Genomic DNA, 27797 nt, shown 5'->3' on the forward strand with positions numbered 1-27797 from the left:
GCGTTGGACAAAATATTGCACCAATCTGTACAAAGCACAGTTGGACCCCAGTGTTTCAGAGGGACTGATTGAAGATCTGAAAGATATCTACTCCGAGCATCAAGAGTGAGACCCATATTTTGAAGGAGGAAGTAGAAAGAGCAGTGAAACGACTAAAGAACAGCAAGAGCCCTGGAAATGATAAAATCATGGGAGAGATGCTCAAATATGATGGAGAAAGTATGATTCGGGAAATACATCAACTATGTAATACAGCATGGAAAGAAGGGAAGGCACGTAAGGAATGGAAAAGATCCATGCTAGTGACAATCCACAAGAAAGGAAGTGCATTGAGTGGAAGAACTACAGAATGATTGCCCTAATGAGCCATCTAGGCAAGGTGCTGATGATACTGACGGAGAGACAGGTTGCAGATAGAAGAACATTTAGCGAAAGAGCAAGCAGGTTTTAGAAAAGAAAAGTACCATGCAGTAGATACTGGCACTAAGATTGATAGCAGAAAAAGCTTGATGAAAGAACAAGAACATCTACAACTGCTTCGTCAATTTTTTCAGAAGGCATTTGACAGTATAGCTCAGAAAGTGACTTGGGCGGTGTTGGAGTCATATGGAGTGGAGAGCAGACTGATATGGTTCTAGAGGGATATCGATGACAGTGTGGAGGCAGCAGTGGGAATGTGTGGAGAGTTGGGAAGTTGATTTAGAGTGAGTAGAGGTACGAGACAAGGAGATCCGATATCTCTGAGTATTTTCATCACGCACCTAGAGAGAGCAATGGACAAGTTCAAGGATGAGGTAGAAGAGATATTGGTGCGCGGGATGAGAATTAACTTGAGGTTCACAGACGATATAGTTGTCGTAGAAGATGATGAAGGGAAGCTAGCATGAATGCTGCAGGTGCTAACTGAGGAAGGGAAGTGGTACGGACTGATTATGAATATCGATAAAACAAAGACATTTGGTATTTGGAGCTAAGGAATTAGGAGGGAAGATCAGTGTAGATGGGATTTAACTAGAGAATGTAGAGAAGTTCACATATCTGGGGAGCAACATAATGTATGTTCTAGAATATTGTAAGAAGGAAATAGCAATTAGAATAGCCAAAACAAGAGTGAGTTTGAGGGTGATGGATAAGATCTGGAAAAGCAAAGTGCTTAGCTTAGGAACAAGCTGAGCTTCTTGAAAACGTGTATTAAGCAGCATATTGTACAGATGTGAAATATGGGTGATAATGAAAGATTCAAAGAGAAGGATCTTGACGTTCAAAAGGAGTTATTACCGAAACATCCTCAGAATAGGATGAATGCAGGTCACCACGGAATTATATGGGTAGCTACAGCCAAAAGAGAACCTACTCCAGAAGGTTGTACAGTGGACGCTACAGCTGTTTGGGCATATTTGCAGAATGAACGATGAGTGAAAAGTCAAGACCACAGTATTTGGCATAATGGATGACTCTAACAGGAGAGGCAGACCCCACAGAGAATGGGTAGATGGTATAGTAGATTGGTGTGGAGCTAGTCTACAGAAACTAAGCCACTCCACACTGGACAGGGAAATATGGAAAGAAATAGAGAGGGAGGCATCAGACACCAATGGGCGCTGAGCCCATGGTGGTTGATGATGTTTAAAGGAGCAGAGCTTCACCATATTCCATCAGCAGAATGCAAAAATGAGCAGAGGAAAGGAGAAGGGGATTGAGTTTAGAGGGAGACAGATCTCAGAAACAAAAAGGAAAGAAATGGGAAAATGGAAAGGCCCCCATCATGGCATGAGTATAATAAGAAATGGAGTCGGACTGAGTGAGAAAGAATGGCTTGTGGGTTTGTGGCAGGATGTAAGGCACACACTGAAGTTTACATAGGGCAGTAAAATTCTTGTGCCTGGTTCTGGCTATTTTTTGTAGTATACATTTTAGACTGTTTGAGGTTGCAATCTTCAATTTACAGTATTTTGAAAACAATAGCATTGAAATGATGTCATGTTGACAGTAATATGGACTTGCCCTGGAATTTTTGTACAAATAACTCATATCAGCACATTCTCTGTATTGAGAGAGCTACACTGAAAACTATATTTTGACGAACCCACGTGTTGTAATCTACTGTACCTTAATTACTGTACGGCAACTGCAGTATAATCACTTGTAAAACACAGAGATTACAACCGAATTTAGCACATATGGAATTAAAAAAGCTGATATAAAAATGGCAAAATAAGCATAAGTGCTGCCATGTCCTAGTGAAACATTATTACACTTTTAATTTTTGAACGTATCCATGAACTGTATTTTTGTACTGTCTTATCCTGAGCTCCTGTGTTGCACAGAAGCACGTGATTGTTAATTATTCTCAAGTTTGCCTTCTGTCATCTCAAAAGCACAAAAAAAGTATAAACAACAGGGCTCTTTGTAGAAAATTACCTTGTGTAACAGTTTTACATAAAAATGTGGTGAGAGGTACAGAAGGTTCTGCAAGTCTGTATCAATGACACAAAGACTGAGTAGCTTCACTGGCTTTTAGATACAGGTTGAACCTCTCTTGTCTTGTTTGTATCTGTCTGTTATATAATGGTCATGCCAATTCACTTCGAGTACTATTTCCAGTACAGCAATCTCTCCAGATTTGAAGAAGAAGCTCTGCCCCATGAAAGCTCATCACCTAATAAATTATTTTGTTAGTCTTTAAAGTGCTACATGACTGCTCTCTTGTCTGACACCTTTGGGACCAGACCAGTGGCAGATGACAGAATTTGCTAGACCACAGGAGGTCAATATTATCTAGCAACTTAACAACACTTCCACTGCTTAGTGGGCTCTTAAGAAACATTTAGGGATAAATTACACAAAGTAACAGCACAGAATACCAAGAGCCAGGACTAGTAGCTGTAAACAAACTTCTTGGGAAACTTGGACATGCCCATGATAATTGGTCATCTGGCTAATTAAAATCATGCCGGATTATAGATGTTGCTATATGAGGGAGTTCCTGATTAGAGACATTCAACCTGCATTTAAAAAGTCTGAATCAAATGATCAACTCTGTCTTCAAGAAGAGCTGATGCTGTTGTAAGGTTACCAGAGATCAGTTTCATAGTTCAATAAGGAGCATTAGTAACTATCATGATGGGATGTCTGGCTAATGTGAAAGTGGTTTTAACATATTTGTTGTTTGGGAAAGTGATTTCCAAGACTAATTTAGACCTGTAAACTGTTTCTTGATGGTGAGCATGTGTTTACACATAATTGCACTTAGTGTATGCAATAGAAAGTCAGCCTTAAATAAGTCAAAATTTGTGTTAACAACGATCGGTTTGGCAGCATATACAGTAAACGGTGAGCTGCTAGTACAAAGGGGTTGTTTTAAATGAAATCTGCAAGCAGATCTATATTAACCAAGCATGGCATTACATAAATGCATCCCATCAAATAACGTTCAGTTGTTTGCACTTAATTTACATCTCTGTTGTGTGCCATGTGAATTAATTCTACACTGTAATCTGAAGTAGGCACATTCCGCATCACTGAATTCGTTTGCTATAAATGTGTGTGGCAACAAAATGAAATTATTTAGAAGTAAGAGAGAGATTTTAATAATATTTTTAAGTAGAAACTTTGCAGTACTTTAGTCCAAAAGGATTGTAGTTGACTATGTTGGCGGGAGGAGGAGAAAGGGCACTTACGATAGGCTGGCTTCTCTCTGGTGACCCTCAATCTTATTAGGCACAAGTGGTGGTGGGGGAGGGGGAGGGAGAGCAGAGAGAAGTAGAGGCAGGTGAGAGGGAGGTAGGATAGGTGAATCATAGGGCTGGAACGGACCTCAGGAGGTCATCTAGTCCAGCCCCCTGCTTCAAGCAGGATCAACCCCATCTAAGTTACCCCAGCCAGGACCTTGTGAAGCTGGGATTTAAAAACCTCTAAGTGAAGATTAGCTGGTTCTTCAGACAAACAGGGTAGGGAATTTAGCAAGATGATTCCTATTGAAATCAATCGAGGCCAAGATTTCCAAGGAACTGTAAGGGAGTTAACTGCACAAATCTTACTGAAATTCAGAAGAGTTGAGGGTCTAACTCTCTTAGCCTGCTTGGAAAGTCCCAGCCCAAAATCTCATGTCTGCAACACATTAAACTCCTAGAAAATTGCAACAGGACATACAGACTCCCACTAAAAATATAATGATTCAAGGGTTGGGGAAGATGCCTCACAATGAGAAACTTAGGCTATGTCTATAGTACACATAGAAGTCAACTGCCGATACACAAATTCACCTGCACCAATTGCGTAGCTAAAATTGACTTATCAGTGGGCAACATCAGTCTGTCTGTATGGAAGAAGGTCAATAGGAGCGTTTCTCCAGTTGACCTTCCTTAATCCTTGCCGCTTGCGTGGAGTTCCGGGTTGACTTTGACCCTGGAAAGCTCTGTTTCATACATGTATAAAATAAAGCCCCCAGAAGATCAACCGAGTGGATTGATCTTCCACGGTAGTATAGGCCTAGCGTTAGAGTTTATCAGCAAGAAGGTGGAGAGGTGCCTTGACTACAGTGCATAAGTATTTTCACAGAGAGAAAATACCAGATACTAAAGGGCTCTTTAAACTAGTAGAGAAAGTCATAACAAGAACTGATGGCTGCAAGCTGAAGCCAGACACACTCCAAGTAGGAACTAGGGATACATTTTTAAGAGTGAGGGTGGTTAATTGTAGGAACAACCAGCAGAAGTGTTGTATTCTCCATCTCTTGACACCTTTATGTAAAACCGAGGACTTTCTGGAAGATATGCTTGAGCCAAAAAAAATATGCTTTAATCAAGTAAGTTAATAGGCAGTAACTGGGTAAAACTTAATGTGATATGATAAACAGGAGGTCAGACTAGATAGTCCAATGATCTCTTCTGGCTTTAAATTCTGTTAATCTGTTTATTTAAATCCACAGTCTGAAGAAATTTAAGATCAGATCTTGGTCCCATAAACTCAACTGGAAATTTGTCATTAATAGCACATCCCATCTTTGGCCCTATTGCTAAAGACAAAATATTAAATTATATTTTTCCTAATACTTTGCTTTTGAGCTCTGCAATATTTACTATACTTTTCACTGAAAGAAACAACTGTTCACTAAAATTTAAATTATTCACCAAAATTTAACTGTTTTTAATCCACAGAACAACATTTACACTTCCTGCAGGGATATCTATTTTTTAACGTGTTTTTAAAAAGGCCATTATAAAAGCTCTCAGCTCAGTATTTTGCTCTGCAGTCTCTGTCCAAACTTAGGGGAAATGAGTGAATAATCAATGAGAGCTGGATCCGATTTATAAAGGAGCAAGGAGGAGCCGGTCATGAAGAGAGGAGATAATTGTTTCATCTGAAGATTATTTAAGATCAGTTGTGACAATCACTGAATTGCATTCCAAGGCTCTGGGGAACCAGGCCTTTTTTCTCATTAAAATACTTCAGATTTACTGCCTTTAATTACTTACTAAGACTCTTTGTAGTTGAAAAATATTAATTCTCCAAGAAGCATGTGCAAATCTCCAGCTGTCTGTCACATATAGGACACTCGGTAAGTTCTGTCAAAGTGGTGTCTCTCTCTTCTTTTAACATATTTTCTCCTGTTATCCTATTTACTAACTGTACTATCTTGCCATCGGTTCACATAACAAGCTTTTATTTTAAAAATTTATTTAAATATTATTTATATAAAGATCAATGGCAGTGTCCATAACAACAGACTCGATCTAGAGTGAAATTTTCAAAGGGGAAGAAATCACATTTGAAAAAAAAAACATAATTTAGGAGCTTAAGTCTCAGTAGCGTTTAGGCTCTTAGAATATGTCTACACTGCAGTGGAGAGCAAGCTTCTCAGCTCAGGGAGAAAAACTTGCACCAGTGGGACTAGAGCTAGTGTACTAAAAATAGTAGTGTGGATATAGCAGCTTGAGCAGCCATTCAGGTTCTCCAGAACTTAGAGTTGCAGTGTTCACACTACTGTTTTCAGTGCACTAGTTCAATCCCTGAAAATGTGAGTCGGTCTCCCTGGGCTGGTGTAGCCAGACAAAGTCTCCCCCTTACAAGCCAGCTTGCTCACTGCCCCCCCCCCCGCCACTGAGGAGCACACAGGGCACGGAAATGGCTGCTGACAGCACAGTCTTTGATGCCCTCATTGAGGCCCAGATATGCTAGCTTATCGTGACCCTGAGAAGCAGAAAGTACAGATGGAAGGCTAACAGGCCAGACTGTCAACAAGGGGGGGGGACCCTCAAGAAATCACCCCAGCTGGTATTGATCGATATGATGCGCACACACACACACAATCACCCCAGAAGGGGAAGTGCCCCGCCCGCACAAAAAGAATGTCCTGTACTCCTAAATTGCTTATCTCTTGTCTTACAAGTGCAAACTAAGTAAGAAATGCCCTTGTAACAAACTGGCGTCACAAAGACAGACCAGTATGATCTGGCACCATAGATAAGAAAGAGAATACATAACCCAAAAGGGGTATAAAGATGGGTCCAGCAGAACTCTAACTTTGAGTGCATTCCACCAACTACCTGCTGGTCAGGTCAGGTGATTGCCTCCCGAGGTCCACTACTGGGGACGCCCAACCTCGTATTCGTCTTTCCGCGGAATTGAGTGACCAATCCGGCTTGGCTACGCTGGTATCGAGAGACGCAGAGAGGGTAAGATACACCCATGCTAGGTCTCTGACCTTTTTTGTGCACAGCTAAAGAATTAGAGCTCTGTAACTAGTGTCAAGATATCATTGTGTTAGATGGTAACAGATATCTTTGTACTGGATTGTAACGTAACTTGTTAACACCTGTACTTTGCTAGCATATAAGAAGTAAACAATAGCCTTTTGTAACGGCTCGCTTATAACTGTAGCTTAATAAACTTGTAACTAGTTAAGATCCAAGCCTAACCATTTTGTTAACCCTTTTGTCACTGCAACACAGCCGGCACAACAAAAGAACTTTAACCGTTTCGTAACTACAGCCTGGCCGTGGGTGAGAGTGCTAGGAGCTGCCTGCTCTAACAGTAAAAAAACTGGGTTGCTTAGGATCCAGGGGAATCCATCAGCCTGTCTTGGCTGCTTGCAGCGATGAGCTCTCTGCTCTTGTAGTTTTAAACTTGGATGATAACAAGGGCATAGTTGGTACCTCACCGCACATTACCCGGCCACCGGCTAACAGCTGGGACACTTGCTCGCAGCTTCAGAATGGACAAAGCTTTAGGTATTTAGGTACAGTATTTAACTCCCGTTTAACACAATGGAAATTAGGCACCTTCTGAGGAGCCGTGTCTACGTCACTTCTGAAAAATGAGTTGGGCACATAGATCAGTTAAGAGGTAACAGCTTCAATAGCACCTGTCTGTTTTTACAAGACTAACTACTTTGGGGGACAAGTAGAAGTGGTTTTGTCTGAGTGTTAACAACATACTTTGTACCTGCTATTTCTGTCCAGTTTTCACAAACACCAGCTATCAAAGAGACATAATGTTTTGGACTCATAGACATTAGGCCACAGGGGTCCATCATGATCATCGAGTCTGCCTTTCTGCACTTTTCAGGTCACAGAATCTTACCCACCTGCCTGTGTAATAGACCTCTAACCTCTGGCTGAGTTACTGAAGTCCTCAAATCATGGTTTGAGGACTTTCAGTGGTTTGCAGTATTTTAAGGTTTAGATGTTTATATATATATTTTTTCTTTTTAGTTGTTCAGGTTGGATTCCCGTGCCTTGGAAAACAAGATGGAGTGGCAGCCTTTGAAGTTACTGTGATCATAATGAATTCAGAAGGCAGTATAATTCTCCAAACCCCGCAAAATGCTATCTTCTTTAAAACATGTCAGCAAGGTAAGTCACGGTGACCTAATATTGGTTTGTGTTGGCTGAATTGCTCAAGTCTCATTACCAGTGCACACAGACATAACAGCAATGTTGGGATTATACAGATAGAAGCAAGGGTCACCACCATTCAGTTGTTCTTACTCTACCACAGATTTGTTGGCAGTTTAGACCAAAAGTTCTTCAACTTGTGTCTAAGTTTGAACTACATCTCACTAGAAGAATCATCTTGATGACAAATCTCTTCCCATTCATAATCACACCACAACTCTGTGTGACTAAAAGCAGCTCCCATGAGAAACAAATAGTAGAGCTTTAAGTTTCACATTACTATAATTCAGCAGGTGTAAACAAGGATAACTGGCATCATGTGAACAACCTGCTCTCTACAGATCACTGATACAAGCTAATGCTTTCAAAAGTGACTGGTGATTTGGCGTCCCCCAGTTTTTGGGCCTCGAACTTGAGCTTGGGCCTCATATTCAGAAGTGCTGAGAACCTTCCACTCTGAAGTCAGCGAGAGCTGCAATTGCTCGGAACCTCTGGAAATCCTGAATTGGGCATCCAAAAATTGAGAGAGCTGTAGTTTGAAAATGCTCTCGTCACCTCTCTGTTTGTCAGTAATTCTGTCAATAAAATGACTATAACACAACTCACCTACGTCGCCATGGAGCCATGAGGCTCAATTAATATTTGTAAAGTACACAGAGATATTTGAATCAACATCATTGAGGTGCAAATTCTTCCACCCTTACTCAAAGTGAGTAGTACCTTATCATGTAGGTCATCCATTTTATTTCACTAGGATCATTTGCATAATAAAATACTGCTTTGTGAATTAGGGTAGCAAACTTAATCCCTTTATGAATTCAAGATTTATGGTTATCAGCCAGCAATGCCTTTTTTTGTAGAAAAATGAGGAGCCGGTACTCAGCCAGCTCCCTGGCTCTCCCCTCCCCGAGCCAGTCCCACAGCTGGGGCTGCCGAGGTGCAGTACTCGGTACCAGCAAGTACGAGAGCAAAAAAGGACTGTCATTCAGTATACGCATAGCAGGGGTGTATCAACAAAAATGTAATAGAAAGTTATGCTGACAACGGTGCACTTAAAGGTGTGTTATCACCCTTGGGCTACGTCTACACTAGCCCCAAACTTCGAAATGGCCATGCAGATGGCCATTTCGAAGTTTACTTATTAAGCACTGAAATGCATATTCAGCGCTTCATTAGCATGCGGGCGGCCGCAGCACTCCGAAATTGATGTGCCTTGCTCGTCCCGATGGGGCTCCTTTTTGAAAGGACCCCGCCTACTTCGAAGTCTCCTTATTCCCATCAGCTCATGGGTTTTAAAATCATCATCATCAATAACCATGTGCTCAGCGCCTGTTAGTGTCTGATGCCTCTCTCACTATTTCCTTCCATCTTTCTCGGTCCAGTGCGGAGTGGCTTAGTTTCTGTAGACTAGCTCCAATCTACTATATCATCTACCCATTCTCTGTGGGTCTGCCTCTCCTATTCGAACTGTCCATTATGCCGAATACCAAGGTCTTGGTTTTTTTGTTCGTCATTCATTCTGCAAATATGCCCCAATAGTTGTAGCTTCCGTTATATAACCTTCTGCCGCAGATTCTCTTTCGGCTGTATCTGTATATATAATTCCTCACTGGTGACCTTCTGCATCCATCCTGTTCTCAGAATCTTTCTATAACAACTCCTTTCAAACTCCAGTATTCTTCCTTTTGAATCTGTCTATCACCTATGTCTCATATCCGTACAACATGTTGCTGAATAAACACATTTTGAAGACGCTCAGCTTCATTCTTAAGCTGATTGCTTTGCTTTTACAGATCTTGTCCATCGCCTTCACACTTGCTCTTGCTTTCGTGATTCTAGTCGCTATTTCCTTCTTACAGTCTAGATCATACATTATGTTGCTCCCCAGATATGTGAACGTTTCTACATTTTCTAGTTCAATACCATCAACACTAATCTTCGTTCCTTTTGCCTTAACTCCAAATACCATTGGTTTTGTTTTATCAATGTTCATAATCAGTCCGTACTGCTTCCCTTCTTCGTTTAGCACCTGTACCTTTTTCGCTAGCTTCTCCTCATCATCCTCAATAACTATATCATCAGCGAACTTCAAGTTGTTAATTCTTTTCCCGTGCACAGATATCCCTTCTACCTCTTCCTTGATTGTGTCCATGGCTCTCTCCAGATGTGCGATGAAGATACGTGACGATATTGGATCTGTTTGTCTCATACCTCTACTCACTCTAAACCGACTTCCCAACTCTCCGCACATTCCCACTGCTGCCTCCGCACTGTCACTGATATCCCTCAAGAACCATATCAGTCTGCTGTCCACTCCGTATGACTCCAACACCGCTCAGGTCACTTTCTGATCTATACTGTCAAATGCCTTTTGAAAATCAACGAAGCAAGTGTATATGTTCTTGTTCTTTCTTCGAGCTTTCTCCACTATCGATCTTAGTACCAATATCTGCTGTATGGTACGTCTATCTTTTCTGACCCCCACTTGCTCATCTGCTACATGTTCTTCTATCTGTGATCTTAGTCTCTCAGTCAGTATCATCATCAGCACCCACACACGGTCCCACACCAAAGGCTTTTATGTAAATTAGGTGGTCATGGGATAGGAGGAAAGGTCCTTTCATGGATCGGGAATTGGTTAAAAGACAGAAAACAAAGGGTTGGAATAAATGGTAAATTTTCACAAAGGAGGGGGGTAACTAGTGGTGTTCCCCAGGGCTCAGTCCTGGGACCGATCCTGTTCAACTTGTTCATCAATGATCTAGAAAATGAGGTAAGCAGTGAGGTGGCAAAGTTTGCAGATGACACCAAGTTGTTCAGGACAGTCAAAAGCAAAAGGGATTGTGAAGAACTACAAAAAGATCTCAGCAAACTGAGTGATTGGGCAGCAAAATGGCAAATGAAATTTAATGTGGGTAAGTGTAAGGTAATGCACATTGGGAAAAATAACCCAAATTACACGTACTACATGATGGGGTCAAATTTAGCTACGACAGATCAGGAAAGGGATCTTGGAGTTATAGTGGATAGTTCTCTGAAGACATCCACGCAGTGTGCAGCGGCAGTTAGTAAGGCAAATAGGATGTTAGGAATTATTAAAAAAGGGATCGATAATAAGACAAAAGATATCATACTTCCCCTATATAAAACTATGGTACGCCCACATCTCGAGTACTGCGTGCAGATGTGGTCTCCTCACCTCAAAAAAGATATATTGGCATTAGAAAAGGTTCAGAAAAGGGCGACTAAGATGATTAGGGGCTTGGAAAGGGTCCCATATGGGGAGAGGCTAGAGAGACTGGGACTTTTCAGTTTGGAAAAGAGGCGATTGAGGGGCGATATGATAGAGGTATATAAAATCATGAATGGTGTGGAGAAGGTGAATATAGAAAAATTATTTACCTTTTCCCATAATACAAGAACTAGGGGACACCAAATGAAATTGATGGGTAGTAGGTTCAAAACTAATAAAAGGAAATTTTTCTTCACACAGCGCACAGTCAACCTGTGGAACTCCTTGCCCGAGGAGGCTGTGAAGGCCAGGACTCTATTAGGGTTTAAAAAAGAGCTTGATAAATTTTTGCAGGTCAGGTCCATAAATGGCTATTAGCCAGGGATAAAGTATGGTGCCCTAGCCTTCATAACAAGGGCAGGAGATGGATGGCAGGAGATAAATCACTTGTCTTCTGTTCTCCTTCTCTGGGGCACCTGGCATTGGCCACCGTCGGCAGATGGGATGCTGGGCTTGATGGACCTTTGGTCTGACCCAGTATGGCCATTCTTATGTTCTTATGTTCTTATGTTCTTACCTAGATAACTCATTAGGGCAATCATTCTGTAGTTCTTGCACTCCAATGTACTTCCTTTCTTGGGTATTGTCACTAGCACAGATCTTGTCCATTGCTTAGGCGCCTTCCCTTCTTTTCGTGCTATATTGCGTAGTTGGTGTATTTCCTGAGTCACTCTTTCTCCCCCGTATTTGATCATGTCTCCTGTGATCTGATCATTTCCAGGGCTTTTGTTGTTGTTTAGTTGTTTCACTGCTTTTTCTACTTCCTCCTTCAAAATATGGGTCTCACTCTCGATGCTCGGAGGAGATATCTTCTTCAGTCAGTCTCTGAGACACTTGGGTTCAACTGTGCTTCATATAGATCGGTGCAATATCTTGTCCATCACTGCACAATCTTCTCCCCGTTCATGAGCACTTCTTCGTTCTCATCTTTGATCGCCATCTGTTTTGGTTGCCATTTCCTATTAATATTCCTAATTGTTTTATACACCTCCCTGGTCTCACATTCGCCGTAATACCTCTCTATATTGTCACATTGCTCCTTTTTCCTTGTCCTTTCTGGCTGCTTTCCTTACCTCATTGCATTTCATCCTATATTGCTGTTCTGCCATCTCAGAAACATCTCTTTTGATCTTCGGTGCTCTCTTCTCTTGAACCAGCTTCAGTGTCTCCTGGGTAATCCACTTCTTATTGATCTTTTCTTCTGGAACAGGCTACTCAATTGCCTCTTCTATAGAGATGGCTATCCCTGCAACTTTCTTATCTAGGTCTTTCTCTGTGGCGATATTCTTAATCTTCTTTTCGAGCGCTGCTCTGTATGCATTCCCTGTTTCTTCTTCACATAGCCTCGCCACATCTCTTCTTTTCTTAAACTGTCTTACGGTTTTTTTTGAGTTTTATCTTGATGTTTGCAATCACTAGACTGTGGTCTGAGTCTATATCCACTCCTTGGAAAGTTTGGCACTGCTGTATGGATGTTATCCATCTTCTTATCAATATCATATCTATCATGTTCTTGGACTTCCTGTCATTCGATCACCATGTCCACTTCCTACAGTCCTCCTGTTGGAATCTTGTGTTGCAGATCACCATCTCATGCTCTGTAGCAAACTCTAGCAATTTCTCATCTCGTTCGTTTCTTTCTCCATAGCCAAACCTTCCCATGACTCTCTCCCAACCTTCATTATCTGTTCAACCTTTGCATTCCAATCTCCTCCGATGAGCAACACATCTTTCTTTGGTATCTCCTCCTCTGTCTTTGTCAAGTCTTTATGGAATAGCCCAATTTCTTCCTCTGTTACTGTCCGACGTGGGTGCATAAACCTGAATGCCTGAGATGTTGAATGGTTTTGCTTCAAATCTTGCTACCGTTATTCTTGCACTCAATGGTTTGTATCCTAATAATGCTCTTCTAGCTGTTTTGCTAAGAAGGAATCCAGCACCTGCTTCATGCTTTAATTCGTTCCTGACCAAATGACTCCACAAAATTAGCTTCCAAGATTGTGCAGTCTGCCATCGTCTAAAGTTGTATCAAATTAACACACAACAGTTTGTATACAGTGAGTGAGATTGTTATTAATTCCCTTAAGTCTTCTTTCCTTTCTCCCTTCTCCTTCCCACCCCCTTTTCTCCTAACTAATTGGCAGTGGCAAGGCTTCAAAAAACATGCAGCAGGAGCAAAAGCTGCTTATTCTTTGCTTAACAGCTTCTCTTTTAAAGCCTCACTTCTGCCAATTAGCTGAGAGAAAACAGGGGTGCGGATGACCAAGAAATAGACAGAAAGCAAAACAGGAAACTTAATTGGATTTAAAAATGTAAATCTTGGTGTGTTAGATGCAAATACAGCAGTGTTTAAAAACATTTTAGAACTTTTAATTCGGTGTGATGGAGGCTGTAAGGCCCTAACCTCTATGTATTTTTGGGAAATACTTCTGTCCGAGAGTTTGGAACTCTCTCTAGCCCATCCAGTTTTCATCTAAGTCATATTTTATGTGCTATCATTTACCGGTTATCATCACCAATTTGCCAAGATGCAGTTGTAGATTTAGGTTGGCCCAGATGGCTGAGGTTGAATGGTCATTTTGGCCCTTCACTCACTGAGAGACAAGGGCACGTTGCAAAAACAAGTCTCCAAATGCTTGGGGCACCTAAGAGAGGATTTCTGTCATGCCAATGTCTTTCAGCTCATATTCAGTTATCTGAGGGCAAGCCTCTAATTTTTGTGCTTAATTTAGGGATGTAGACACAGCAGCATTTTGTGTTTTCCATAGAAAGATCTGGCACATTTCTCTGGTAGTTGGGTTTAGAAAATTTGGTTTTGTTTTTAAAGTCCTCCACAGAAAGAAGAGAGGAAACAATGAAACTTGTCAGACAGCCATGAAGCTCATATTCTATGATGCCTGGCCCTCCGTCTTGGTTTCCAGTGATTCCTAGCCAGCTAGAAATGGCCCCTGCTAGAGGAAGAAGGCAAAGCCAGGGAGCAATTTTGTGGGAAAGAGGAGGCTTTGTAGTGGCTAAGAAGTAGCCACACAAAAAATAATATTTTTCCATTTTTCTGTTTGAAATGGCATTTATTTAAGCATGCATTTTCTGTAATGAATAGCAGCTCTGCACTTGGGCACAAATGGAAGAACATTTCCAGAAAGGATTCTAAAGTACAGCATTGGAGCAAAATAAAAGAAAATGTCTCTATGCTTATTGCTACCATTTCAGATAGAACAAACCAGCAGTCATGTAGCACTGTAAAGACTAACAAAATGATTTATTAGTTGTTGAGCTTTCGTGGGGCAGACCTACTTCTTCAGATCTGGAGATGGTGCAGTACTGGAAATGTGTACAGCACTATCTCCAGATCTGAAGAAGTGGGTCTGCCCCGGAAAAGCTCATCACTTAATAAATTATTTTGTTCATCTTTAGAGGGCTACATGACTGCTGATTTGTTTTGTTAGGTTACAGTAATATCTGTTACTATTTCAGATAGCTTTACTTTTAAAGCATTACATTTTGCTTCCTATTTGTACAGCTTATATATAGTGGCTCTCAGATTTTACCTTTTCTTGTTCTCCATCCAGCTCACTCACTCTTGTCTGATGGTCTAAAGCTTCACTTCTGCACAACGTACAGCCTTTTAAAACAGAATTTGTTCCATTGTCTCTAGTCTCAAATTCACCCCAATGCCGTATTGACTTCAACGGGGTTGTAGAGATGTAACTCTGCACAGAAAAAGGTTAAAAATCATGACAGCTTGCCTGTAGCTCTGTTTAGCCATCTCTTACGATTTCCATAAGGAAATTCATTTAAGGATTAATATGTACTTCCAGCTAATTATACGAATCAGCTGACAAAAATTGTGAGTGGGGGAATTAGCGCAGATTGCAGTTTGTGATAACTGTGGGCTACAGAAGTGTCTCATGCAAGTGGCACGTCTAAATTTACAAATATTCTACAGTTTGTAGCAAAAGGAAAATACGTAAACTTTGGACTCAACTCAATTTCCATTCAAAAATTGGATTACATCAGTTATTCTTGGTACATCTTTCCAACATCAGCTCGATGGTAAAGACACAAATAGAGACGAATTGGGGCCATTGATGACAATGTTATCAATTAAGGGAGTTATTTTATGATCACACACAAACAATTCACCTGATGCTAGCAATTTTGCCAGTTACCATGAAGAATCTCATCTTCTAATTTTGATTTAAAAGCATTGAGGAATTATAGCGAAGCAATTCTCAGATTATCCATGTACTTCAGAGCTCTTTGAACTTTGCCATTTTGGTTACAGAGCAAGGTTTGGCAAAGAGTTTGAAAGATAATTCCCCCAGGTGATGGATAAATTTCAGCTGACCATGCTGATACTGTTAGCGCTATCTGCTGCTTTGGTACCACTGATTATGAGGTCCTATTGGCTTGCTTCAGCAGCATTACATAGCTGTCATTCAGGAGTTTTCTTTTTGTCTGAGGGATCTCAGTGGGTATTTTGGACCAGGTGCTCTTTTTGTGCTGAGGTAAGGGCATGCTTTCGGGGAGGGCGTTCCACAGCGTTCCAGTTTGTCCCAGCTCTTGTTCAGTGTGGATATGGGGCACTTGATCATGAACAGGCTTAGGCTATAATGTTTCTGGAATCGTGATGATGCCCAAACATACTTATCTTTCTCACACACTCCAGCCACTGTTGTCAATTGCCTTAGCCGCTGTTGGGTATAGATTTGGGACATGACTAATGGTTGAATGATGATCTGGGATTCTTGGGCAGGAATGCTTCCCTCCCTCCCCCTTTTTGCTCACCATGGAGATTGAGTCTTTCACTTGGATACAAATCCAACAGTAGAATAGTGTAATGTACTGTACCTCAGGCCCCACCTTAAATCAAGCCAAAAAACTGAAGCCAAGCATGCTAGGTAAGCAGTATATCTAACAAGGAACATGACACCAGTGCTTCAGGACCTCAGCTGACTACCTTGTCATTTCCAGGCAGAGCAGGTTTTGCAGACAAGCTACATTATTCATGGTCTATTGCAGCAGATTTCAAACTGTGGATCACCAGGGCTGACTTGGATTTGCTGAGACCCAGGGCTGAAGCCTAAGTCCCACTGCCCAGGGCTGAAGCAGAAGCACTGGGGCTTCAGTCCTGGGTGATGGGTCTCAACTTACAGCCCTTGGGTTTTGTGGAGGGCTCTGGTGGGCCCATTCTGTAATCTTCTCCAGAAGTGAATGTGGGCCAGTACAGCATGCCAGTAAGAAGTGGCTGCCAGTACCCACCCCTATACAGCTGATGTTAAAGCACTGCTGCGGCAGCCCTTTAGCATCACTGCTCCCTTTTCACACACACCACCCCCTTCATCCGAGGCAGCTCGTGGGAGAGAGGATGCAAGAGTGGCAGTTGCCTAGAGACCTGATGATTTTAAAGATCCCATCAGGCACACAGCTGCCACCACTGCCTCTACTACAGCAGTGGCTGGCACCTTGGGCGGCAGGTGCCATGCAGCACTGAAGGGCTGGCTCTATAGGCTGACCCCCAGCCGTGCCCCGTCTGCCTCATGCCCTGGCTCTTCTGGGGGCCCAGAGTCAGACACCTTTACTGGGAAGATTTTTACCCCAGTATTCCCTGCTAGGTCATGTGGTAACTTTGTTTTTTTGTCAGAAGGTGGTTGCAGTGCAATGAAGTTTGAGAACTGCTGGTTTATTGATTAGCACAGAGTGGTGGAACAGTATCGCACTGCTTTCAAGGGTGCATTTAGTCACATGATGCAACTTATTGCTGGGGTAGCCGTGTTAGTCTGGATCTGTAACAGCAACGGAGGGTCCTGTGGCACCTTATAGACTAACAGAAAAGTTTAGAGCATGAGCTTTCGTGAGCACAGACTCACTTCATCAGATGCTGGTCTTGGAAATCTGCAGGGTATAAATAAGTAGTTAGCCTCACCCTTGCTGACTGAGCTAATGTTGTTATCCCCACCTTTGCTCTGGCTTATTTATACCTGGCCCTGCAGATTTCCAAGACCAGCGTCTGATGAAGTGAGTCTGTGCTCACGAAAGCTCATGCTCAAAACTTTTCTGTTAGTTTATAAGGTGCCACAGGACCCTTCGTTGATGATGCAACTTGTGTTTGTAGATTAACAAAGAGAGTGATTTTTAGCTGATTTTCCATATCAGTCAGAAGTCATGGCTCTGGTTGATAAAAACTTGATACTCCCCTCAAGAGTTTTCTGTCCAGTTATTTTTGCTCTTCTGTCAATAGAGCATACTGACTTGCTTGAAAGTGGAGTGGTAACTGAAGTACATGTTGTCTGATTGATAACATTTGTATTTTTCATGAAGCTGAATGTCCAGGAGGGTGCAGAAATGGAGGCTTTTGCAATGAAAGGCATGTCTGTGAATGTCCAGATGGATTTTATGGGCCTCATTGTGAGAAAGGTAACTTTAAACATTCCTTCAGTTGTTTTTGTTACTATAGTCTTAGTCAAAAGGAGCAATCAGTGCACTGAAATGTCTCTCCCAAGAGCGTAAATGGCTTTTCCCTGGAGGCTCTTTCATGTTACTAAATATTTGTAAATATTAAATCTAAACAGAAGAAAGTTATCATTATGACCCCAGAGCTAATGAAAACATCAACTGATTAATGAAAATGCCAACTTGTAAAGAAAAATATCTGCTCTCTAAAGGGTGTATTAAACATGAAATTGACTAACAGTTAAGAGACCCTTAACCACTAACAATCCATCTGGCAAGAGATTAAATGGAATTCTTCTGCTAATGAAGACTAGTTGGAAAATCCAACATTGTGTTTTTTGTTGTTTTGCATTTGTTATTTGAAGATAAATATCTAATTTGAATACCACAGCTGTGGCTCAAGCAGACTGACAAACAGCTATTTTAACTCCTCAGTTTGGGAGTAAACTGCGGAAGAGACAATTCTTGCTCTGTTTTTACAGATTAAGTAAGACTAACATTGAAGTCAGTCTTCCGTAAGCATAATTATGAAATATCTTTCTGCCTGATCTATTTTATATTGCAGAGCTGACTTGTTAAACTCAGCATAGAAGGAAAGGTGTTGTCTGAAAACAAATATTTGTACTACTTAATGATTTCTTTTTGTCATTTGTGGTATAAAGTCCTATAGCAAATTTAGGTCTGTTCATCCCTCCCTCATGCCAGCATTTTTTTTTCTCTTTTACTCTCATCAAATTAGCAATGTGTCCATCCCGCTGTATGAATGGGGGGCTCTGTGTCACACCTGGTTTGTGCATCTGCCCTCCTGGATTCTATGGTGTCAACTGTGATAAAGGTAACAATATAGACTAAAAACACTCAAATTCAAATCCACCAGCTACCACCTTTGTGCTCCCTGTCCCACCTTCTTGCATGCTGTTTTCCTCACAGTGGTGGTAGTGGGTCATAATGGCCGTGTCTACACTGCCACCCTCCTTCAAAGGAAGGATGGTAGTTAGGGTGTTGGGAGTTTACAAATGAAGAGCTGCGCTGCACTTGCAGCACTTCATTAAGCAAATTCCCCCGCGGGGCAACTTCAAAGTACTGGCGGGTGAGCTATGGCTAGACACGAGCCGGTACTTCGAAGTTCAAAACATCGAAGGTGCTGGGCGCGGGCGGGGGGGGGTGGGATATGCTTAATGAAGTGCTGCATACGCACCACAGCACTTCATTAGTAAACTCCCAACACCCTAATTACCATCCTTCCTTCGAAGGAGGGTGGTAGTGTAGACAAGCCCAATATGTTCTTGGATGTGTGGTGTAGCACTGCAGACCTGGCACTGCTGCACTTGGCTCCCAGCTCCCTGGGGCTGAGGGGCTTCCCCCGCCACCCACTTTGTCTCCACTCCCTCCTCCTCCGAGCCCCCAGAGAGCCAGGTGCATTAGCACCTGGTCAGTTCCCAGGGCTTCCAAGTGGAAAACTCAGGGTTTTCACTGTAATGACCTTTGACGGTGTATCAATAAAAAACAGTGAGATCATTGGTTCTGCTGTGAGGGCAGGGACTGGACTAGATGACCTCTCGAGGTCCCTTCCAGTTCTATGAGATATGCCTGTATGTGTCTGCATGATGATGAGAGAGGATGTGAACAGTAGTCTCCAAAATCTCAGGTGAGTGCCTAATCATTAAAAAAAATTATTAGAGTACAAATAATTGTATATTAGACATATAATTTATTTTTTTGTTTTATGTCCTTCAGCTAACTGCACAACAACCTGTTTCAATGGAGGAACCTGCTTCTATCTAGGAAAATGCATTTGTCCTTCAGGACTCGAGGGAGACCATTGTGAAATTAGTGAGTCTCAGTTTTACATTGCTGAGCTTAAACCAAAGTTATGCTGGTAACAGTAGCTGGGAGATCGTGGCACGTTTCTGTGCTGATTGACAGTTGGGACTCTCAAAGGGTGGGCATCATTGTTTGATCGTCTCAGTGTCTGTTTATTTAAAAAAAAATCCATGGGTTTAGCAGCATCTCTCACTGTGTGAGCACTCAGTCAACACCATATGCATGTGCCATGACTGCAGCAATTTGCACTATGCTTGTGAAATTAAAACTGAGCCTCTAGATTCTAAAAGCAGACTATGGAGAGCTAAGAATTAATTGGTATTGTAGGGAAAGGGGCATAGAACTGTAACCACTGACAGCTTCAGCTGAAAGTACTATGTTACATTGACATGGTAGCTTAAAAACATCATGTCACCAACATCAGTTGACTTGCTATTTTTAGAGGTTTAACATCAAAGCAATTCAAAATATATTTCAATCTGTAGTCAATCTAACTGTTCCTTGTAACAGTGCAGGTGGAGAACAGCTAGCCTGGGACAAAACTGGGAGGCCAGCTGTCAAATATTAGCTCAGCCTACAAGCAGAGTTTTCTCACAGCTCTGTTAAATTAGATTAATTAAGTTGTGTCCCATGCCGGGATGGAGTGCCAGTGTTTTGGTTTTGAAAACATACACACAGCCTATACTTCTTGCCTTATATCCCTCTAACAACAATCAGTGCTGAATTTTTCTTGCCTTTCTCACCTAGGCAATCTCAGTGACTTCATTAGAACTATGCAGATGAGTTAGGCTGACAGAGTTTGTTCTTGTATTTGGAAGAAGTATAGACAAACAAGGAAATTAATATCTCTCTCACAGGCATGAAATTTACCTTATCATTTCAATATACAGTATGAAGTAAGATCCAGCAAACCATCCAATAGCATAAGATGGTAATATGTCAAATACTATACAAAGAAAAAAAGATCAGAATGTGTGAAGTCTTGAATTTGGCACAATATTCACATGCAGATAAGTGAGGTAATCTGCAAAATATTCTTCTATCGTTATATGCTGCACGGATTGTTTTCTATCAGCTTTTTATCTCATTAAAATCAAAGTCAGTGGGGAGCATTAAAGGTTTATTATTGTTAAGTAAATGAGGAAGTGTTCTTTCCACGCAGTTGTATGAATATCCTTCCTCTCACTCTAATTTTTTGGGCCAAATCAGAGCTGCACTAGCACGTACAACTCTACTGATTTCCACTGCTTTTGCATCTGCTTAAATCAAGTCTGAAGGTGACACAAGCACACTCTCATTTCTTCCTTCATTTGAGGAAAGATTGATGTTGATAGAACTTACCACATTACTATGATCAGGCTTTGACTCGAAGTGCAAGGAGTTCGTACCTTTTGTCAGTGGCTTATGTATTTCTTTTAAAATTCATATACTGAGCCATATTGTGGAACATGTAAATAAGGCTGTTCCATTTAAACCAACACTAATGTGTGTAAGATCCTAAACTCTTTTGTATTTTGAAACCTCCTGCTTGTAGGCTGGAAATCTCATGTGATCTGCCATTGTTATGGCAACATCTTAAAAATACCCTGTCTTTCTAAAAGCAAGTATTCAGTTATATGGCAAGATGCTCAGCCAAATTCTGATCCCATTGAAACTTGGATCACAAGTAGGACAGTCCTCAGTCTTAATTCCCTTTTTTCATTTAAAGGCATGCCCTGCTTGCTCCTGTAAGGTTGACACAAAACTAGCACTTCTCTTAATCACTGTCCGGTGCACTATCACTAGTTCATCTAGAGCACTGGTGGCAGCAGCAGCAAGTTCTGTCTTCTAGTGTAGACCAGCCTCTTGCATTTTTGGCCATAGTGTCATTTAACCTTAGCCAGGGCCAGTTTAAATAACATGGTCCCTACTCCTACAGAGACTCAGGTTACTCTCATGAATAGTCCCATTGACTTAGATAGAAATCCAGGTAGTAAATCAATTCCTGTACAAAGAAAAAGCGTTCAGAACATGTTAAGAACTAACTTGAGAATTCATTGACTTCACTAGGAACAAGTAAAGTTATGCATATGCCTAGGTCTTTCTGGGATCAGGGCCATGGTCGTTGGTATGCTGGCAGCTGCTGCCAGCCTGGCTACATTATGCAACAGTGGGAGACTAAAAACATGCTAGACAAAGCTTACAACATCAGAGGAGAAACAAAGCTCCTTCCATTTCCTTAGATCCAGAGCCAGCTACATTCAGTTATGGAGGTTACAGAATAAACAGGGGAAGAAAACCTTCGCATTAGGCAGAAAGCCATCTTCAGAGATTTGCAGCGGTTCTCCCCACCCGACACCCCTTTATATTGTTTGAACATTCTGAGAGATCCTTTAACATATAAGACCCTCGCTAAAACTCCTGGGAAATGTACTAACCCTAATTCACAATACTAACAAGTGTTCTCCAAATCCTTACAGTTTCTTCTTCTTGTAGTTATAAATTGTCTCTAATTACTATTTTAGTTTGGGACTGGTGAGTACAAATTTTTCTTTTTATTCCTTTGCCTCCTTGCACCACCTTAGCTGTTCCTTTTTCCACTTCCCAATCTTCATTTCTGTTCCTGTAGCAGATAGGCGCATAACACAGCACATAACATTTAGCTTTTGTTCCACTCCAAGAAGATATGTCAGCCCACAGTTAAACTGCAGGTATGTCAACACTTAAAAAAGGGTGTGTTCTTAACTTGGGCTAGCTAACCTGTGCTTGCTAGCTAGGGTTTTCAAGTAGCAATGAAGACAAGGTAACTCAGCTTTTAACTTGGATTAACAGCTCAAGTGCAAGCTAGTCTGCCTGAGGCGCTTTAACTCAAGCTGCTAACCCAAGTTAAAAGCCAAGGTGCCTTGTCTTCACAGCTGTTTTAACTCAAGTTTTGTGTTGTTTTCAGACTCAGGTAAACGTTAGTGCACTGGTTACAGTCAGGTTGCGTTTCCAAGCATGTCTACACAACCATGAAAGAAATGGTTTTTTTTTAAATTAAAACATAGTGTGTGGAGCAGTAAATTGCAGTGTGGAATCGATCCTGCAGCAAATTTCACAGCGGTGGTTCCCAACCTGGGATCTGCAGAACGCTGTGGGTCTGTGAGGGTATTGTAGGGAGTCCATGAAAACACAGAAGATAAATAAAAATGGTCATATACAGACCATATCTCTCAGAACTGGAAGGGACCTGGAGTGGTCATTGAGTCCTGTCCCCTACCCTTTCCACAGGAGTTTTAAATAAATTGCAAAGTTACAATGAATTATTTTTAAATTTAAATGTTTTCCAATAATGTTACTAACTGCTGTCCAAAAATCTATGTTGTGGTTTCCTTTTTCATTTAATGAAGCATGCAGAGCAGCTAGAATTGGCTTTGATGAGGGTTTGCGATCGGTTTGGGAGGGTGATTGGGGGCCCACACTCGTGGAAAGGTTGGGAACCGCTGTTCTACAGAATTGGACTGCCAGGTGACAGGCCTAGAAAACCTGTTTATTTACTACAAGTACTTAAAACATTCATTCAGTTCCTGAACTCCCTGATCTCTTCCATTTGTGCTCGGATGGCGAGCTAGCTGGATCTTGTGCCCGTATACCTTGCAGCTAGGTACAAAATGACAGTGTGCTGCAGCTGGCCTAGAAGGATATAGAAAAGTAAGCAGTACCCATAGAAGGCACTCTGAATTCCCTCTTCAAAATCCCCATGCAATGAGTGCAACTAAAGTCTGTGTGAACACACAGAGGTCATGCCCAGTTCAAGTCTAATAGTCAAGCTACCGATGAGAGACTGCACACCTACGGCATTGACTGCATACACATAAGACTCGTTAACAGTATGATCCAGTGAGTATGTCAAGCACAAAACAGATATCTTCCTCCTTCTCACTGTAATTATTTTTGCATATGTGGAGCGCTAAGGCCATTGTTTTTGTGTTTCCTATTTCTAGGCAAATGTCAGCAGCCCTGTAGAAATGGAGGTAAATGTACTGGTAAAAATAAATGTAAGTGCTCCAAAGGTTACCAAGGAGATCTTTGTTCAAAGCGTAAGTACTAATTCCACTCAGTCAATCCTTGTTATAAGATCATTGTGATAACAGTACAGTGTCTCATTACTCAACTCCAACACTAACTGTGTGTTGCCTGGGGAGCAGGCTAATTTAATTTGTGGACTTTGCTTCATTTATTAAAGTGAAGAGAGCGGTTGTGAAATAAACTTCTAAAAAACAACCACCACCAAATCTTTCATTAGTACAAGTTTCATTAGAGCTGTAACCTATCAGTAAAATTAGTGAGTGTTTCTGGGTGGTCATGTTTCAATATGCTGGTATTTCTACCTGTTTATGAATGTAAATATTATGCATATGATCTTCCTCTCATTTTCTTACTTCATTAGAGTTGCTCCTGATATGCACCAATACAAGGGAGTTAAAGAAGGCCTTATTTCAGTAGTGGGACAATTTATTTTCAGCATTTTGCACACAGTCAATTTAAAATTATAGATTTACTGTTGGTGCCTCGCTGTGCCAAAACTAACATCCTAAAGAATAGCAAGGAAAGCAACTGTGTAACTTTATCTCTGAGTGAAATGTCAGGAAGTTGAAGTCATGTTCTCACTTGATAACAGCTGTATGTGAGCCTGATTGTGGATCATACGGAACTTGTGTGGAACCTAACAAGTGTCAATGCAAAGAAGGATGGCATGGAAGACATTGCAACAAAAGTAAGTGGGAACAAAGCTCTGAAAATCAATACCGCAGCTTTTCACAGTCCATCTTCCATCTGTAAAGGGCTGGCTCAAAGCTACTGTGCAATCAATAGAAACCAAATACTCCGTTAGATAATCCTTTTTTTCTTTAATGTAGGCATAACAATAATTATCCCAAACATTTGCAATACCAACTTTTTGTTGAACTGTATGTTAATTACAAAAGAGGACTAAAACAATTAGAACTACTCAACAGTGATTAATCTCACTCTTTTGCCTACTGGAAATTCTAAAATTTGGCACAAAGAAAATTTCTAGGTGACCCATTTTTTGTTCTGTCCCTGAGGTTAGACTGATCCTCTAAAGTCAGAGAGACTCTTGGAAAGCATGCCCTGTTGTATCTGCTATACACACACTATACTCTTTACAGCATGATTCCCATTGTCTTCAGTGTGACTTCAGATGAGGATTTCAGAACACTGGATAGATGTTTCTATAAATAAAAAGGTAGTACATATGGGTGTAGAGTTGATTTGGATTTTTTTTTTTCAAACGTTCAGGAAAATAGAGTTTTTGCAAAATCTTCACTCGAATTTTCAATTACTTTAAAGCAAGTTAAATTTAGGAGTGTATGTAAGGATGTTGATTTCCTTATTTAAAACCAAACTTAAAGGTTCCAGAATGTTTATTTCAATGATAATTTAATGATTTAATTTAATTGTTTTCTGCTTGCTGATCCATTTGACACCTAGTACAATGCGTAGGCAACTAGTACTTTCCGTGTGGCTAAACCAGGAATACATTTATCCTTGAGAGCTCCTTACTTAATACACACTCTGTTCCCAATAGCAAACAGTTATAAAATGACTTGAACTAGCAAATTAAGATCAAGGTGACAAATTTTAATTCAGCCTTACAGAAAACTATACACAGAAAAAAATCAAAGTATTGAGAGCTTTTTTAATTTAACCACTTGTAAGCTAAACGTTTGTTGTAAACATTAGTTCTGTAAACATTATTAGTTTGCTATCAGCAGTTAACATGAAATATGGCAGTGAAAAAAATTAGTACATTGGTTACTGGTATAAAGTGCTCCAGTTTATTATATAGTTAAAAGTGAAAATTTCAGAACAGTTTATTTTTAATGCCATATGCTTAATCAGTCCATGGCTAGGTCTACACTTGCCCCCAGCTTTGAAGGGGGGCAGGCTGATCAGGGCGACGGGAGATTAATAGTGAAGTGCTGCGTTGAATACGCAGCACTTCATTAGGCTAATTCTCCTCCGCGGCGACTTTAAAGTGTCAGCATACACGGAGCCGCGAGCACTTCGAAGTGCCTTTACTTCTCAAAATTTTGGGGACTAAAGGCACTTCAGAGTAGCTGAGGCACTTTTGAAATGCCCACGGCTATATGGCATGCTGGCACTTTGAAGTTTGACACTTCGAGGTTGCCGCAGGGGAAAATTAGCCTCATGAAGAGCTGCATCTCCACCGCAGCACTTCATTAGTAATCTCCCATTACCCTGACTAACATGCCCCTTCGAAGTTGGGGGCAAGTATAGACAAGCCCCATGAGACATAAATCTGCATGATAGTATAAATTGAACTATTAATTTTAAAGGATGTTGATATCTGTGATCCATTGGGTAGAGAAAGATTAGAATGGTAAAATGTATCAGGAATTGGGTATGGTTTAAAATTAAGGCTTTGGGAATCATTTGAGAAGAAGTTGGATTGCATATTTGTTTGCCTAACTATGCCGTTTACTGACAAAAGAATAAATCCTTTAACACATGCAACAGATACAATTACAGCTAAAAATCAAGTATCTGGAAGAACTCGATATCAAATTTAATGCCATCTTTTTATAACATATCTGTAAATTTAATCTACCAGCTAGCAATTGAATATTGTTTCATTGTGCATATGCGTAATTTACTGCCCCCAGGGGTGCACAAAATGTGCAATGTGCATGTTTTGGTACAAGGATTCTATATTTGCACACTAGTGTCTGATCCAGGGACTTTGAAGCCCTTATTAATCGTTATGTTGGCTTAGAGATTGGTAATCATCCTGCAGTTCTTAGTTAGGCAAAATTATTTCTGCACTAAATCGGAATGGGTCCTTCTGGATAAAATTCACCTCTGCATTAGACCCTAACTAGAATTTACTGAAGCTGTGCATCAGCCCCTTTGTGTCACAGTTCATGGTACTCCGCAAATAATACAGAGATGTACGTATCTCATAGAGCTGGAAGGGAGCTTGAGAGATCATCAAGTCCAGTCCACTGTTGGCCAGGCCAAGCTCTATCCCTAACAGATTTTTTTTTAATCTATTACTCCCCAGGCCCTTAAACATCCTCCTCAAGGACTGAGCTCACAGTCCTGATTTTACAAAGCCAATGCTCATACCACTGAGCTCTCAGTAGCCTGAGCATGGAAATGTACATATCTCATAGAGCTGGAAGGGACCTTGAAAGGTAATCATGTCCAGTGCCCTGCACTCACAACCGGACCTATCACCATCCCTGCTACTTTTTTTTTTTTAATCTAACCTGTCCCAAACTCTTGAAAGTCCCCCTCAAGGATTGAACTCTCAGTCCTGGGGTTACAAGGCCTATGCTCTAACTGCTGAGCTAAATATCTCTCAGTCAGACTTGGGTAATTTCAAAGGAATTTAACGATGTTGCTACTTTGGGGACAACTTCATTGGCTATGAAAATCAGTGATTATAAAACAAAGATTAAAATAATCCCCACAGTTTAAAGCAGCAATTCCCAAACAGCGGGGCCCACCCCCAGGAGACGTGGAAGAACACTCAGAATGGTGTGTGATGGGGCTGAGGTCAGGTCCCATACAGGGCGGTGAGAGAGAGAACACCACCCATGCCGTTTTTGACCACAACCCATCTCCGCTGCCAACCACATCTTCTAGTCCGCCCCCTGTGTAGCCCGGCCCAACCCAGCCCTCATTCCCTCTCTACCCCCAAAGCTCCTCAGAGGAACCAGCAGAGGGTGGGGGCATGGACAGATTCCATTACTGATAATGGCGGGGGTTGGGGGAAGGTTATAGCAAGAACATGTTGGTACCACTGACTTAAGAGTAAGGTGCTCAGTTGGAATGAATGGCTTCTCAGTCCATTAAAGAGAAAAGAAAAGAAAACAAACAAACCTGTCATTCAGTTTTTAAGTCATGTTCCTTTTGAGGTTTTATAAATAGACTTATAAATGAAACTGTAAATGAATATTTCCAACACTGATACTTTTCACCTCATTTTCAGTTTCAGTAACAAAGTATCTTAGGTCCTTTTAATTTATTTTTCTGAGTGTTTACTGCTGCTCTTCTTGTTTTCTTTGCATTTCACTTTAAAACAAATCAAAGCGCACATAATTAACAGACATTCTGCAGCAGGACTTTCATGCCCAGCAAACCAATGATACCATTTTAAAGCTCATCTCTAAGGGCTGTCTTTGACTCTCCATCCATCAAACACGAGTTGTTCATGTGTGGCTCCAGTATTAGAGCCATAAGTATCCATGTAGCGCAGTGCTTCTGTGATATGGCATCCTTTCATGATTACGTTTTGTCTTATGCCTCCCATTTTTTTTTCA

General features: G+C 41.2%; 1 protein-coding gene across 1 annotated transcript in view; it reads left to right on the plus strand.

Annotated features, from left to right (window-relative positions):
- Positions 1-27797, plus strand: part of WIF1 (Wnt inhibitory factor 1) — a 55746-nt gene that overhangs the window by 27250 nt on the left and 699 nt on the right. Inside the window, exons 4-9 of the mRNA XM_074984050.1 lie at positions 7716-7856; positions 17512-17607; positions 18383-18478; positions 19381-19476; positions 23430-23525; positions 24107-24202. Coding sequence (XP_074840151.1) covers positions 7716-7856; positions 17512-17607; positions 18383-18478; positions 19381-19476; positions 23430-23525; positions 24107-24202 — 621 coding nt within the window. The remainder of the gene's footprint in view (positions 1-7715; positions 7857-17511; positions 17608-18382; positions 18479-19380; positions 19477-23429; positions 23526-24106; positions 24203-27797) is intronic.

The sequence above is a fragment of the Carettochelys insculpta genome, chromosome 1, assembly GCF_033958435.1.
Source record: "Carettochelys insculpta isolate YL-2023 chromosome 1, ASM3395843v1, whole genome shotgun sequence".
NCBI classification, from domain to species: Eukaryota; Metazoa; Chordata; order Testudines; family Carettochelyidae; genus Carettochelys; species Carettochelys insculpta.